The sequence below is a fragment of the Carassius auratus genome, chromosome 46, assembly GCF_003368295.1.
Source record: "Carassius auratus strain Wakin chromosome 46, ASM336829v1, whole genome shotgun sequence".
NCBI lineage: Eukaryota > Metazoa > Chordata > Actinopteri > Cypriniformes > Cyprinidae > Carassius > Carassius auratus.
In genome coordinates, this window is record NC_039288.1 from 2,605,801 (window position 1) to 2,623,414 (window position 17,614).

At 38.7% G+C, this 17,614-nt stretch overlaps 1 protein-coding gene across 2 annotated transcripts in view; it reads right to left on the minus strand.

The window, feature by feature from the left end:
- The window catches only part of gabra3 (gamma-aminobutyric acid type A receptor subunit alpha3), a 215,191-nt gene that overhangs the window by 126,036 nt on the left and 71,541 nt on the right, over positions 1 to 17,614 (minus strand). For both annotated transcript variants that reach the window (XM_026234254.1, XM_026234255.1), the window contains exon 2: positions 1,508 to 1,614. In XM_026234254.1, coding sequence (XP_026090039.1) covers positions 1,508 to 1,614 — 107 coding nt within the window. The remainder of the gene's footprint in view (positions 1 to 1,507; positions 1,615 to 17,614) is intronic.

The window sequence follows — 17,614 nt, forward strand, 5'->3', positions numbered from 1 at the left end:
ACCCCAATTTGTGTCCAAATTTTGTCGAGAATTCTGTATATTACTGGGGGCGACTGTAAGTCTGTCCTCAGGGGTTTCATCCCCAGAGCAATGGTCAAACTGGGAGAGCCAACCAAGATTTGGAAAGAGTGTTGCGATGTTTGGTTTCCAAGAATCCTTCCTCCTGGAGCCAACAATTGTCACTGGTGGAGTACGCCCACAATATCTTACCAATATCAGCTACTGGCCTATCTCCATTTGAGTGTAGTGTAGGTTACCAGCCATCTATTTTTCCCAGTCTGGAATCCGAAGTCGCGGTCCCCTCCGTTCACGCCTTCGTCCAGAGGTGTCACCGCACTAGGACTAGAGCCCACGAGACTCTACTCCAAGTGGGGGCACGCACCAAGGCTAAAGCCGATCGCCACCGGTCTAGGCCTCCCGTATACGCTATGGGTCAAAGAGTATGGCTTTCTACTAAGAACATTCCTCTACGTTCCTTCTCTAATAAGTTTCCAATGTATCTATGGCATGTATCTAAAATAAAGCCCATATTTAATTCTCCTATTAATCCACCCCCCCCAACCTACCCCCCCCCTCCCCTCCGCCGCGACTCATAGATCGGGAACCCAGTTATTCAGTCAAACGTATTCTGGACTCTAGACGGAGGGGAAGCGGATTTCAGTACTTGGTGGACTGAAGGATTATGAGCTGTAGCTCATTCCACCAGCCTACTTAATGCCCTGTATTTCGTCTCTTGTTTGTCAGGTCGTTGTTTGAGGTCCTACATGGTCTGCCTGTGTTATGTTAATGTGTTTTGGAAGAGGTGTGGCTTTGAAGAGTGATTTGCAGTTAGGGTTGGATCTGAACAAAAAATGATTTGGCCAGCACCAAATGAAGTTTACATTGCAAGATTCTGTTCGAAATTACATCACACCAGTTCATCCTTCTGTTTAGCTTGAAGTATATCAGACCCTTTATGAACGCACACTTGAGACACATTTGGAATGGTTCGAGAAAGATGTATATCAAGGCAGGGCTCATTTTTTTATGATTTAATGCTGTACTTACTTTTTAGGAGACCGCTATCTCTGGCTCTTAATTGCAAGCTCAAAATCCCTTTTGCGTCCAAAATCTCTGTCTGTATGTACCTTCACAATTCTGACATGTACGAGTGAGCTAATGAGCAGTGAAAACTCACTGGCATCTCTGCAACGGAATCTAGGCTAAACATGTCTTGGAATCCCTCAGGTTCTTCGAGCATGAGATTCATTACAGGTTTATTGAGTCACACTTGTAACCATGCCCACTCCACCACCGAAAATCCAATTTATGGCAGTTTGTGCGAACGATTTACAGCCCGCTACGGTTTGCTCCAATGACATTTTGCAGATCGTGAAAGCCCCTGCACAGTAATACAACCTTATTAATGAATGTATTAACTGCAATACATCCCTAGAGCCTGCAACATGGGCAACAGAGAAAAGGTAGAGAGTGTGGCTAGATGGGGAGGGTTGATGAGTCATCCTACCCGGTTTGCAAGCTTGGGTCGAAAAGCATGAGGAAGATCCACACGCAGGGGATGCATGCTGCGAGCTTGCGGAGAACGCCAGCCATATCACTCTGAGTTCTGAAAGCCTGCAGGAAGAAGAGGGAGGGTGAGGACATGCAAAACAGCAAAGTGGAGAACTTCAAGGATATGGCATACAGGCTCAGTTTCTTGTATTAATTCTGAGGTTCAAAAATGAATGGTGATTTATATGAAATATCAATATACAGGTGGTTCTCAATAAATTAGAATAACGATGAAAAGTTTATTTCAGTAATTCAACTAAAATTGTGAAACTGAAGTATTAAATAAATTCAGTGCACACAGACTGAAGTAGTTTTAGTCTTTGGTACTTTAAATTGTGATGATTTTGGCTCACATTTAACAAAAACCCAGCAAAAAAACCCACAATCTCAACAAATACTTCATAAAATCCATAAAAAAAAAAAAAAAAAAAAAAAAGTGAATTGTTGGCCTTCTGGAAAGTATGTTAATTTACTGTACATGTTCTAAATGTTTAGTAGTGGCTCCTTTTGCTTTAATTACTTCCTCAATTCAGCGTGGCATGGAGGTGAGCAGTTTGTGGCACTGCTGAGGTGGTATAAAAAAGGCCAGGTTTCTTTGACAGTGGCCTTCAGCTCATCTGCATTTTTTGGACTTTTGTTTCTCATCTTCCTCTTGACAATAACCCATAGATTCCCAATGGGGTTCAGGTCTGGTGAGTTTGTGGGCCAGTCAAGAACACCAACACCATGGTCACTTAACCAAATTTTGGTGCTTTTGGCAGTGAGGGTAGGTGCCAAATCCTTCTGGAAAATGAAATCAGCATCTTCAAAAAGCTGGTCAGCAGAAGGAAGCATGAAGTGCTCCAAGATTTCTTGTTAAATGGGTGCAGTGACTTTGGTTTTCAAAAAACACAATGGACCAACACCAGCCTCAGTCCATTCCTTCTGAAGTTCTCTAAAATTCTTGAATCCAGTTTAATGGACAATCCTCATAAGGTTGTGGTGCATCTTTTTCTTCCATACTTTTTCGTTCCACTCAACTTTCTGTTAACATGCTTGGATACAGCACTCTGTGAACAGCCAGCTTTATTGGCAATTCATTTTTGTGATTTACTCTCCTTGTGAAGGGTGTCAGTGATTGTCTTCTAGACAACATTCAGATCAGCAGCGAACCAAACTGAGCCCAGCGAACCAAACTGAGAGATCATTTTGAAGGCTCAGGATACCTTTGCAGGTGTTTTGCGTTGATAAGCTGATGTCACCATATTCTACTTTGTTGCGATAGTGAATTGCTGGGATTTTGTTAAATGTGAGCCAATCATTAAAATTAAAAGAACCAAAGACTTAAACTACTTCAGTCTGTGTACATTGAATTTATTTAATACACGTTTCACAATTTGAGTTGAATTACTGAAATAAATTAACTTTTCCTCAACATTCTTATGTAATGAGAAGCACCTGTAAATGTGCACAGGAATGAATGGTACTGATATTTTTAGTAAAGCTGGCAAGTGCATATACAACAAATACAATAATTCATCAATATACCACCACTCTCTTTTTTAGTTTTTGTTTTATTTTTAGGTTGAGCTGCATTTAATTCTGCATTTAATAATCAGTTCCTTCAAAATGAACTAAAACTGCAGGAAGTAGAATTTAATGGATTATACTTCAATGCAATTTAACAGGTTAGAGTATTCAGAATACATTGTTCCATAAAATGAAAGTTAACCTAATAACAGATTACAAAGAATATAAATTAAGTGGCAGTTTCTACAGTGCAGGATTTCTAAAATGATGTTTTGTCTGTAAGGCCTACAAAACTTTTAGCACAGGCACTGTCAAGCAATCATTCCAAGTCTGAAAAGGTTTTTTTTTTTTTTTTTTCTAAGTAACAATTATACATACCGTTTGATACCTTAATTCAGAGACTATATTTGAATCACTAAATGTTCCTGAAATATAAGGTTTTTAATGCATACAAAGGCATTTTTAAGTTAAATATTGAAAAATATAGTAAAAATATAAATATAATAAAAGTAAAACTATTGATTTATCAATTGGACAAACTACAATTACAATATAAAATCTAAAAAAAGTACATACTTTATGCATATTATAACTTGAATATATATATATATATATATATATATATATATATATATATATATATATATATATATATATATATATATATATATACATACATGCCTCTAATTTTCACTTGTAAAATAAAATGTGGTAGATTAATATGAACATTCCATTAAGTTCCAATATAGAATTAGGACTTTAATCAAACTGCAAAAAGACAAAACAGAACTGTAATCCCTTAGCAAAGCAGCACTTGAACTCAACAAACACAAAGTCAATTCTTTAACAAAAGCTATTGTAGAGCTCAGAGTAGGCTGTATTTATCTGCTATATATTAAAGGGTTAGTTCGCCCAAAAATGAAAATTATGTCATTAATAACTCACTAACTTATGCTGTTCCAAACATGTAAGACCTCCTCTTATCTTCGGAACAAAGTTTAAGATAATTTAGATTTAGTCCGAGAGCTCTCAGTGCCTCCATTGAAGCTGTGTGTACGGTACACTGTCCATGTCCAGAAAGGTAAGAAAAACATCATCAAAGTAGTCCATGTGACATCAGAGGGTCCGTTAGAATATTTTGAAGTATCGAAAATACATTTTGGTCCAAAAATAGCAAAAACGACGACTTTATTCATTCTCTTCCGTGTCTGTGTGAGAGAGAGTTCAAATCAAAGCAGTCTGGATATTCGGTTCACGAACGAATCATTCAGTTCACCAAATCGAACTGAATCGTTTTAAACGGTTCGCATCTCTAATACGCATTAATCCACAAATGACTTAAGCTGTTAACTTTTTAAATGTGGCTGACACTCCCTCTAAGTTCAAACAAACCAATATCCCGGAGTTCATGTACTCAAACAGTACATTGACTGAATTGCTGTGAAGAGAGAACTGAAGATGAACACCGAGCCGAGCCAGATAACGAACAAAACATTGACTCATTCACGAGTCAAGAACCGTTTCTGTCAGCCGCGTCCGATTCGTGAACCAAGGAGCTGATGATACTGCGCATGCGTGATTCAGCGTGAAGAAGACCGACACACAGAGCGTCTGAACTGAACTGATTCTGTGCTAGTCTTATGAGCGCGGGTAAACCGAAGGCTTGAATCAAGGGAAATCATTGCAAATGACGCCATTATGTCGAGTGCAAAAGAACCGGTGAACCGTTTTCTTCAACCGGTTTATTGAATTGAACTGTCCGAAAGAACTACTGGTGATCCGAACTCCGATGCAACCGGTTCTTCACTCGTGAACGAGTCTATTGTTCGTTATCAGTCTATTGTTCGTTATCTGGCTCGGCTCGGTGTTCATCTTCACAGCAGTTCAGTCAGTGTACTGTTTGAGTGCTTGCATTACTCCGGGATATTGGTTTGTTTGAACTCAGAGGGAGTGTCAGCCACATTTAAAAAAAAGTTAACAAGTCAATTGTGGATTAATGCGTATTAGAGATGCGAACCGTTTAAAACGATTCAGTTCGATTTGGTCAACTGAATGATTCGTTCATGAACCGGATATACAGACTGTTTTGATTTGAACTATCTCTCACAACAGACACGGAAGAGAAGACAATAATGAATAAAGTCGTCGTTTTTGCTATTTTTGGACCAAAATGTATTTTCGATGCTTCAAAAAATTCCAACGGACCCTCTGATGTCACATGGACTACTTCGATGATGTTTTTCTTACCTTTCTGGACATGGACAGTGTACCGTACACACAGCTTCAATGGAGGCACTGAGAGCTTTCGGACTAAATCTAAAATATCTTAAACTGTGTTCCGAAGATAAAAGGAGGTCTTACATGTTTGGAACAGCATATGGGTGAGTAATTAATGACATAATTTTCATTTTTGGGCGAATTAACCCTTTAATGCAAATTCATTATTGCCATGTTCCTAGTGGCAACTCTGGTGTACTGTATATGCTGAATACATTTCAAAGGATTAATGAAACTCTTACACACATACACAACCTTGAATACTTTGATTCAAGCAAAAAGAAAGAGCGGAATTAAAGTCCCTGCACCTTTGACTGATCCACGATCAAGAGAAATCAATGAGAAATTGGACACTGCCCACGCCAGCAGTTGGCCAGCTGCTGTGGCTTATTTTAAATTAAAAGGTGAAAATGCATTAAGTTCCAAGGTTCTTATAGGCTTTTCAGCAGTGCTACCCTTGATTGTATAGTCTGCTGTCAGACATGCACAGTAGAATGGTAAAAGCTAAAGCATGGTAAATAAGTCCTTCATCTACCCTATTGATCTGGCTTTCGTTTCTCAAATCTGTGGCACCTTTACACATAATGTTCCGTCTACACCACTAGTACAACACAGAAATAGTTCACTCAAAAACAACCCCTGTTCCTGGTGGAATATCGACATATACATTTTTGAATGTCTTCTTTACCTGTCCTGACCCATCTATTTCAGATCTTGAAATATGATTAAATTAATTTGATTAGGAAGGCTTTTATACAGAATGTAAACTATTGTGCTGTGCCCCAATTCAACTTTGAGAAGAAAAAAAGTAGATAGTTATGAGCGTGCAGCAGAAGCGTAGACACGCTTTGGGACACACTACCATAAAATTGCATTGTGTTGCATTCTGTCATTGTAAACCGGCCCTTTCAATCATCCTGTCACAGTTAACATTCTCTTATACACATTACATATTTTATTTAATAAACTGAAAACACTAAAATAATTATTCCTGCCATTTTGCAGAGAAACCAAGTACCAGACTGCTTTTCTACTGGGTCTTTCATACAGAAAGCTCTGCTCATGTTTTTTGCATTATGATACATTTAAAATTGTCCATGTTCTATTTGTATCCTTATAAAAGTTCAGTGTTGTTGCAGATTAAATATAAATCAGATAATGTTAAAAAAATATTTAGATTGATTATTAATAATTAAATCCCTTTTAGTGTGTCTGTACTTAACTGTTGCTTTAATGAATATCCAGCATATTTATAATTATTTTTATTTGTGTTTGCAGTTCCGAACCGAATCTTTATCCATAACTGATTGTGTTGTGGACAATATCCGTCATGCCATGAAAGTGTGCACGGTTCCATTCGGACTGTGACCGTCAAATGCTGAACTCCTCAAGAAGTGTTATGACAAAGGTTTGCTCGCTTTGTCCCTAATTGTCACATTCCTTGTTTGGGGTGATGTAGTGATTTTTTGTGTGCTTCTCCTCAGTAAAAATCACATTCTGGGTGCCCTCTCCATTGTCGGCTCTTGGTTACACGGTTTCATTTTTCGTTATACCATTCCTGCAGTATTTGCTGTTTTTTATGTCTTCTTGAAAGACTGAAAGTGCGTGAATCCCTCTGTTGAGTACAGTATAGAGACTAACATGACTCCTCACCCTCCTGTTGGTGTGAGCACGTGTGTATGACGGCCGAAGGAACTTCCCCAGGAACTTACGTGATAGGCAACCAGCTGTTTATTGTTTTATTGTAGCCCATCTCTGTTCTTTGCTTACACAAACTGCATTGCAATGCATATCATTTTCCAAGGTCATTTATGTGAAAATATTAATTTTGTAAATGACCGTTAACAGAGACCAAAGATGCTCAAGACGGACGCGAAGAGAAAAATGTAGCAGGCAGATAACTCGCTGTTCATGATGCAAAAACTACTGGAAGAAAATCCTTAATATTGATTTGGGGGTTTATATGAAATACACTTTGTGTGAATGTGCTTCAGAAAAGTTTTATATGCTATTTTCTTTTCATCTTATCATTGTTTAATTAACATAAAAGCAGTGTTTCAGTGCAGTGAAATACTGTATCTGCTGTTCCAGAAGCACCACCTGCTGTAAAAGAGTGAATCTGCATCTCATTCAGCCCATTTCGTTCAAGCATGTAGTATAATTTCACAAAGCTGTTCAGAACATTCTGTTTTTGCTTCAAAATGGGTTATTGAAAATTCAACCTACTTAAAAAAAATAAAGGCAGGTCAGACTGATTTAGCCTATGAAAATAATAAAACTATGTTTGGGAAGGATATTGTTTGCGTTTCTCAAGTAAAATTTTCACAAGCTGTTTTATTGACTGATCGATTACATGAGACTTTTTTTTTCTGTATTTTTCAACATTTTCATTTACATTTATCTCGTGCTGGAACGAGTAGAAAAGTGAAAAAAGATGACTGATTCACATACTGCTTGAAATGAGGGGAATACAGTGATCTAATGCCACATTAAAAGCGGGCTACAATGGTGTTTCATGTATTCAGAGTTGTTCACAGTGTTAAAAAGATGGATTCTCATGAAATACCGAAAAATAAAAGTTTCGGCTGTTTTATTTCAATCGTGAATCTAATGACGTAGATGATGGTGGAACTCCTTATCTGAGCATTTCTCCTGGAAAGGCGTGCCCGCGCACACATCGACCAGAGGAGAGCAAGACGCGCTCATCAAAGCGCTTTATCGGGAAATCGTCGCCAGCGCTGCATAGGATTTGTTCGAGAATGTCTCCACATAAGTGTGTATTTGGATGTGAGGGAAAGTTTACCGTGTTCAGCTTCCCAAAGAACCCAGCGTTACACAAACAGTGGATGCAGTTTGCTTTTCTGGGGCAGAAACGGAGTGTAGCAAGTGCCTTTGTGTGTTCTCATTATTTCAGTGACGAATGTTTTAAGAACAAGGCCCAGGTCAACGCTGGATTTGCACATCATTTGCTATTAAAGCAAGGAGCGGTTCCACTGATAAAATACAACTGCATCAGAAGTGATATATGTTAATGAAAACAACACGAAACATCAGTATTATAGCTCTGCCCACAGCACGCCTCCAGGAGCTCAGCTTTTTCCGGAGAAAATCGGAAAGCTGTACTTTTCTTTTATTAATATGATAAAACTAAAGACTTTTTGGTTATATGAAAGATGCAGTACTACTCTATACAGTAGATACACAAGATTAATACTTGGCTGCAGGGCCGTAGATGGGGTTAGTGGGGCCCCGGTGCAGGTTGTACCAGTGGCCCCTATTTGAAATAGTTTAATTTGTACTGTATGTTCATTCTATTTATTTATTTGTGCTATTTACACAATGTTTAAGGTGTTTGTTGGATTTTTTTTCTTTCAAGTTTGTAGGTGTCCAGGTACAGAAACCATATAATAAAATGTAAAATAGCACCACATAGTCTTCAATGTAAAATAAAATATACAGTAAACACTTTTTTTTTCACATTATCACAGTTTATATGCTATAGCTTAAAGATTTGTAATAAAATATGACAAGAACTCATAAACTGTCAGAACAAATAAATCTGTAATGGATCAATCAACCAAAACTTCAGACAACTGTTAGTACGACAATATTTACACAACTATCAATACTTTGTTGAACAGTTACCAAGCAATGCTTAATTTTAAAAGTAATTAAATCAAGAGCAGTAAGTGATTTTTTTGTCCTTCATCTTCTTGAATTAACATTAAAGATACCAACAGCAGAGCTAGTAAATTAAACACTTTAAGAGACAATGCATCCATTATAATGATACACATCCAATTTCTTTCTGAACAGTTTACTTTCACGTAAGACATAACCGACAGTTTTTCGATTACACTTTCCAAGAAGGGTAATTTGACATAAGCTGTATCATGTGTTTGTCTGTACAAAAGCAAGAGGCAAATTTGGTGTTTAAGTGCTTTTAGACACGTCTCTGTGTGACCTGAACACCAGAACACTGCGGTGCTGAATTGTGCTCTTTCACATCTTTTTCTTTTTTTTGTTTAAACTGCAATTTGTATTTGTTCATCAGGTGCAGGAGGACGTGAACTTCTTGAAGGAGATCTCAGTTCGGTGTTGCTGTCAGTGAGACATGGCTCTCTGCGTGCGCGCTGTAGCATAATCAGTCGAGTTTTCCCGCATCTTGTGTTTGAATGCTTTAAACTCTGTATAAATGTATAAATTGGCAAGGTTTAAAAACCTCAGCTGTGGGCCCCTATAATCATCACCACCTTTCACCCCACTAGCAACAGCCCCTGCTTGGCTGTATGTCATGTCCCTCACTCTGCTTCAATAAAAGAGCTGGTGAATAGTAAAGTAATATTATTTACCTCAAAAAGGACAACAAGGACTGGCTGATGCAGCTACTCACAAGTCTGCAAAAAAAGCAGTTAAAAGAAAATTTATGTGTAGCTGCTGAGAACTGACAAAGCATCAGCGAAAGGACAACAGACCTTGACCAACTTGAAGTACATGCCAAGCTGTGTAAGTAATTCTGTGCTGTTAGTTTGCCTGTCCGTCACTGTCCTCTAAAGACTCCAACATGCACACACACAAACACTCACACATGATAGTCTAGTGTGTGCTGGCTAATTGAAGACCATTAAATACACATGGCCTCAGGAGCATTGCTAGCATGGTGGATATTGAATAATTTAAAAGCAGTTCATCTGAATGGGAAATTATGAAGGCTGCTGTTCTAATAACATAATCAACAATGTAGTGTTAGTGACTGTGTGTTTATTACATTACAGTCTCCAAAAGGTATTTCAAATCTCAAAACTCATTTACTAAAGGGGAAAGAATCTTGAATGTTCAGTAGTTTTGTTTGATGTTTGTTTTCATGAACCAGCCTTGTAGCTTAATTTGATCCCAGTAGGTTCTCTGTGAAATGATTTAACACTGCAGAAACCTGAACCACTGAGTCCATGTCCACAGTAATACATTTTTATTTGAAAACGCATCTTTTTCTCTCCGTTTTGGCCTTCCATCCACACTGAGACGTCGTTTTCATCAAGGAAAACTAAGCTTTTTGAAAATGCTCTCCAAAGTGGACAAATTTGAAAAAGCCGTTTACGCATTGTAGTGTGGACTGTGAAAAAGGAGGCTTTTGAAATCGATGTAAGTTTAGTCGTGACGAATATTATACCAATAGATATCAGTGTTTAAACTGGTTTTGTGCACGTTATGTGCTATGCACTTTCCCACTATTGCTATAAATGTGTTACTTTAAACACTTTTCATATCACAGTACTACAAAAATTGCTATTTGCAGCAAAACATTAGGGCAGTTGAGTTATAAATCAGACATACAGTCGTGAGTGTGTCAGACCTGGACGCATCAGTGAATGGTGAGTTCTTTTCATAAATAAAATAAATACAATTTCCTGTCAGAAAAAATGCATGAAAATGTCTGGTTTGTGTCTGCAGTGAGCTTTTTTGAAGCTTTATGCATGCACAGAAAGCAAATTTAATGGTTTCTGATGTTTCTGTGTGGATGAGACACTTTTTGAAAATGCTTGAAAACACTAGTGTGGACAGAGAGCTTTTTAAAACTGTATCCATATTGACATGGAAGTATCCTAAACAAAACAAAACAAGGCTGAAAGCTTATTTTCTCTGTTTTAACAAAACATGGATTGTTAGTAATCATCTACAGGTATTATACTACTTTCTATATATATATATATATATATATATATATATATATATATTACACATACATACAGTGGGTACGGAAAGTATTCAGACTCCCTTAAATTTTTCATTCTTTGTTATATTGCAGCCATTTGCTAAAATCATTTAAGGTATTTTGTTTTTTCACTCATCATACACACATCATTCCATATTGACAGAAAAACACAGAATTGTTGAAATTTTTGCACATTTATTAAAAAAGAAAAACTGAAATACCACATGGTCCTAAGTATTCAGACCCTTTGCTGTGACGCTCATATATTTATCTCAGGTGCTGTCCATTTCTTCTGATCACCCCTGAGATGGTTCTACACCTGCATTTGAGTCCAACCATGTTTGATTATACTGATTGGACTTGATTAGGAAAGCTACACACCTGTCTATATAAAACCTTACAGCTCACAGTGCATGTCAGAGCAAATGAGAATCATGAGGTCAAAGGAACTGCCTGAAGAGCTCAGAGACAGAATTGTGGCAAGGCACAGATCTGGCTAAGTTACAAAAAAAAAAGGAAGACGTTTGGGATGACCAGAACCCTTCCTAGAGCTGGCCCTACCAGCCAAACTGAGCTATTGGGGGAGAAGAGCCTTGGTGAGAGAGGTAAAGAAGAACCCAAAGAGGACTGTGGCTGAGCTCCAAAGATGCAGTCAGGAGGTGAGAGAAAGTTGTAGAAAGTGAACCATCACTGCAGCCCTCCACCAGTCGGAGCTTTATGGCAGAATGGCCCGACGGAAGCCTCTCCTCAGTGCAAGACACATGAAAGCCCCCATGGAGTTTGCTAAAAAAAACACCTGAAGGATTCTATGGTCTGATGGGACCAAGAGACCACACTTTTTGGCATTAATTCTAAGCGGTGTGTGTGGAGAAATCCAGGCACTGCTCATCACCTGTCCAATACAGTCCCAACAGTGGAGGCATCATGCTGTGGGGGGTGTTTTTCAGCTGCAGGGACAGGGCGACTGGTTGCAATCAAGAAAAAGATGAATGCGGCCAAGTACAGGGATATCCTGGATGAAAACCTTCTCCAGAGTGCTCAGGACCTCAGACTGGGCCAAAGGTTCACCTTAAAAACAAGACAATGACCCTAACTGCACAGTTAAAATAACTAAGGAGTGGCTTCACAACAACTCTGTGACTGTTCTTGAATGGCCCAGCCAGAGCCCTGACTTAAACTCCATTGAGCATCTCTGGAGAGACCTGAAAATGGCTGTCCACCAACGTTTACCATCCAACCTGACAGAACTGGAGAGGATCTGCAAGGATGAATGGTAGAGGATCCCCAAATCCATGTGTGAAAAACTTGTTGCATCCTTCCAAAAAAGACCCATGGCTGCATTAGATCAAGAGGGTGCTTCTACTAAATACTGACCAAAAGGGTCTGAATACTTAGGACCATGTGATATTTCAGTTTTTCTTTTTTAATAAATGTGCAAAAGCGTCAACAATTCTGTGTTTTTTTTTTCTGTGTTGTGTGTGCATTAATGAGGAAAAAAAATGAACTTTTTAAAGAAAGAAAAGAAAGTGAAAGTGAAGTGACATTCAGCCAAGTATGGTGACCCATACTCAGAATTTGTGCTCTGCACTTAACCCATCCGAAATGCACACACACAGAGCAGTGAACCCACACACACACACACACACTGTGAGCACACACCCGGAGCAGTGGGCAGCCATTTATGCTGCGGTGCCCGGGGAGCAGTTGGGGGTTCAATGCCTTGCTCAAGGGCACTTCAGTCGTGGTATTGAAGGTGGAGACAGAACTGTACATGCACTCCCCCCACCCACAATTCCTGCCGGCCCGGGACTCGAACTCACAACCTTTCGATTGGAAGTCCGACTCTCTAACCATTAGGCCACGACTTCCCCACAAGGGGGGTCTGAGGGCCTTATTGTGAAAGTGACATTCAGCCAAGTATGGTGACCCATACTCAGAATTTGTGCTCTGCATTTAACCCATCCGAAATGCACACACACAGAGCAGTGAACACACACACACACACACTGTGAGCACACACCCGGAGCAGTGGGCAGCCATTTATGCTGCGGCGCCCGGGGAGCAGTTGGTTGGGGGTTCGATGCCTTGCTCAAGGGCACCTAAGTCGTGGTATTGAAGGTGGAGAGAGAGCTGTTCGTGCACTACCACCACCCACAATTCCGTCCGGCCCGAGACTCGAACTCACAACCCTTCGATTGGGAGTCCAACCCTCTAACCATTAGGCCACGACTTCCCCCTATTTTAGCAAATGGCTGCAATATAACACAGAGTGAAACATTTAAGGGGGTCTGAATACTTTCCGTACCCACTGTATATTATAAAGTACCATGATATTACAAAACCTGATTCCAAAAAAGTTGGGACACTGTACAAATTGTGAATAAATACAGAATGCAAATGATGTGGAAGTTTCAAATTTGAATATTATATTCAGGATACAACATAGATGATATTTCAAATGTTTAAACTGAGAAGATGTATCATTTTAAGGGGAAACAAGTTTATTTTAAATTTCATGGCATCAACACATCTCAGAAAAGTTGGGACAAGGCCATGTTTACCTCTGTGTGGCATCTCCTCTTCTTTTTATAACAGTCTGCAAACATCTGGAGACTGAGGAGACAAGTTGCTCAAATTTAGCAATAGGAATGTTGTCCCATTCTTGTCTAATACAGGCTTCTAGTTGCTCAACTCTCTTAGGTCTTCCTTGTCACATCTTTCTCTTTATGATGCGCAAATGTTTTCTATGGGTGAAAGATCTGGACTGAAGGCTGGCCATTTCAGTACCCGGATCCTTCTTCTACGCAGCCATGATGTTGTAATTGATGCAGTATGTGGTCTGGCATTATCATGTTGGAAAATGCAAGGTCTTCCCTGAAAGAGACGACATCTGGATGGGAGCATATGTTGTTCTAGAACTTGGATATACCTTTCAGCATTGATGGTGCCTTTCCACTCAACCCCATACCATCAGAGAAACAGGCTTCTGAACTGAGTGCTAATTACAACTTGGGTCGTCCTTGTCCTCTTTAGTCCAGATAACATGGTGTCCCCGTTTTCCAAAAATAACTTCAAATTTTGATTCGTCTGACCACAGAACAGTTTCCCACTTTGCCACAGTCCATTTTAAATGAGCCTTTGCCCAGAGAAAACGCCTGCGCTTCTGGATCATGTTTAGATATGGCTTCTTCTTTGACCTATATAGTTGTTGCCGGTAACAGCTAATTGCACGGTGGATTGTGTTCACAGACAATGTTTTCTGGAAGTATTTCTGAGCCCATGTTGTGATTTCCATTGCAGTAGCATTCCTGTATGTGATGCAGTGCCGTCTAAGGGCCCGAAGATCACGGGCATCCAATATGGTTTTCCGGCCTTGACCCTTACGCACAGAGATTGTTCCAGATTATCTGAATCTTTGGCAGATATTTTGCACTGTAGATGACAATTTTTCTCTGAGAAACTCCTTTCTGATATTGCTCCACTATTTTTCGCCTCAGCATTGGGGTAATTGTTGATCCTCTGCCCATCTTGACTTCTGAAAGACACTGCCACTATGAGAGGGTATTTTTATACCCAATCATCTTGCCAATTGACCTAATAAGTTGCAATTATATGTACAGTATTGTTCAAAATAATAGCAGTACAATGTGACTAACCAGAATAATCAAGGTTTTTCGTATATTTTTTTATTGCTACGTGGCAAACAAGTTACCAGTAGGTTCAGTAGATTCTCAGAAAACAAATGAGACCCAGCATTCATGATATGCACGCTCTTAAGGCTGTGCAATTGGGCAATTAGTTGAATTAGTTGAAAGGGGTGTGTTCAAAAAAATAGCAGTGTGGCATTCAATCACTGAGGTCATCAATTTTGTGAAGAAACAGGTGTGAATCAGGTGGCCCCTATTTAAGGATGAAGCCAACACTTGTTGAACATGCATTTGAAAGCTGAGGAAAATGGGTCGTTCAAGACATTGTTCAGAAGAACAGCGTACTTTGATTAAAAAGTTGATTAGAGAGGGGAAAACCTATAAAGAGGTGCAAAAAATGATAGGCTGTTCAGCTAAAATGATCTCCAATGCCTTAAAATGGAGAGCAAAACCAGAGAGACGTGGAAGAAAACGGAAGACAACCATCAAAATGGATAGAAGAATAACCAGAATGGCAAAGGCTCAGCCAATGATCACCTCCAGGATGATCAAAGACAGTCTGGAGTTACCTGTAAGTACTGTGACAGTTAGAAGACGTCTGTGTGAAGCTAATCTATTTTCAAGAATCCCCCGCAAAGTCCCTCTGTTAAAAAAAAGGCATGTGCAGAAGAGGTTACAATTTGCCAAAGAACACATCAACTGGCCTAAAGAGAAATGGAGGAACATTTTGTGGACTGATGAGAGTAAAATTGTTCTTTTTGGGTCCAAGGGCCACAGGCAGTTTGTGAGAAGACCCCAAAACTCTGAATTCAAGCCACAGTACACAGTGAAGACAGTGAAGCATGGAGGTACAAGCATCATGATATGGGCATGTTTCTCCTACTATGGTGTTGGGCCTATTTATCGCATACCAGGGATCATGGATCAGTTTGCATATGTTAAAATACTTGAAGAGGTCATGTTGCCCTATGCTGAAAAGGACATGCCCTTGAAATGGTTGTTTCAACAAGACAATGACCCAAAACACACTAGTAAACGGGCAAAGTCTTGGTTCCAAACCAACAAAATTAATGTTATGGAGTGGCCAGCCCAATCTCCAGACCTTAATCCAATTGAGAACTTGTGGGGTGATATCAAAAATGCTGTTTCTGAAGCAAAACCAAGAAATGTGAATGAATTGTGGAATGTTGTTAAAGAATCATGGAGTGGAATAACAGCTGAGAGGTGCCACAAGTTGGTTGACTCCATGCCACACAGATGTCAAGCAGTTTTAAAAAACTGTGGTCATACAACTAAATATTAGTTTAGTGATTCACAGGATTGCTAAATCCCAGAAAAAAAAAAATGTTTGTACAAAATAGTTTTGAGTTTGTACAGTCAAAGGTAGACACTGCTATTTTTTTGAACACACCCCTTTCAACTAATTGCCCAATTGCACAGCCTTAAGAGCGTGCATATCATGAATGCTGGGTCTTGTTTGTTTTCTGACAATCTACTGAACCTACTGGTAACTTGTTTGCCACGTAGCAATAAAAAAATATACTAAAAACCTTGATTATTCGGGTTAGTCACATTGTACTGCTATTATTTTGAACAATACTGTACATTTAACTTTTCTGGCCTCTTATTGCTACCTGTTCCAATTTTTTTGGAATGTGTAGCTCTCATGAAATCCAAAATGAGCAAATATTTGGCATGACATTTCAAAATGTCTCACTTTCAGCATTTCATATGTTATCTGTATTCTATTGTGAATAAAATATACATTTTATTCACAATAGAATGGCATGGTATATAACCACTTTTTTCATTCTGAACTGAAAAAAAAATTGTTTAATTTAGTGGTATAATATCATGCTACTGTATAAAAAATATAATAATAATAATAAATAAAATAAAAGCCTCATCAGCATCAGTTTTTATTTATTTATTGATTTATTTTATGTTATTATTAATGAGCCTCCATTACAACTAATTCTACATCATTAGTAGATATATTATGTGAGTAATAAAGCTGTGGGATGGCAGCCTTTTTCAAGAGCCAGAAATAACATTTCCATGGTCGGTAATGACAGACTATATTGCTACCCTTAATGTCTTCCTTCACATTCATGGTTAACAAGGTCTTTAGCTTACATGCTGGTCATTACATCAAATCTTTCACCGTTAACAGCCCTAAATGTCAATTATAAAGCATCTTAGGAATGGAATCCTCGCAGATTTAATGGAATTACCATAATAACAAAACATTTAGACCTAATATAAGAGTGTATAATGACTCTGTAGACTGCAGTAAACATTTGCTGGCCATCATAAATGAATGATTTGTAGTGCCATTTAATTTTGATCTGAATAACTTGAATGCATATCTATGGTTGCAAAATGAAATTGGGTTATTAAATAGCAAATTTCAGGTTATTAACAGTAACCATTTCTATGTTGTCATCTGTGGGATCATGCGGATATGGAGGTGTTAACATTTGAAGCTGGCATTAGGAATGCAGTCATGTAGCCAGTTGCAAAGGTCAGACTGGTCACTTTGGTGCTGCTATCCATTCAGTCATTTATTATGCTACATGAGAACATAAAACAATCTATCTATGATTTATTTGCTTTAGCTGTTACACATTTTGCACTGTAAAATCATTGGGGGAAAGTTGTATTTTTAAGTAGTCTCCTTTATAGCTCCAGTGCTATGTCTTGGCCCACCATAAACACCTTGCAGCTGTTTTTTGAGTGTCAAACCACAAACGTGACATTTTTTTCTGGACAGTGTGGCAATTCCACTAAAAGCAGTCCAAGTTTTGCCCTCTTAAGATCCCCTGCATTGTTTCATTCCACTGAAATCTATCTGGTTGATTTTGAATACAAGAAAAATGTCTAAGAAATCACCTCAAAGCAACACATCTAAGGGTCA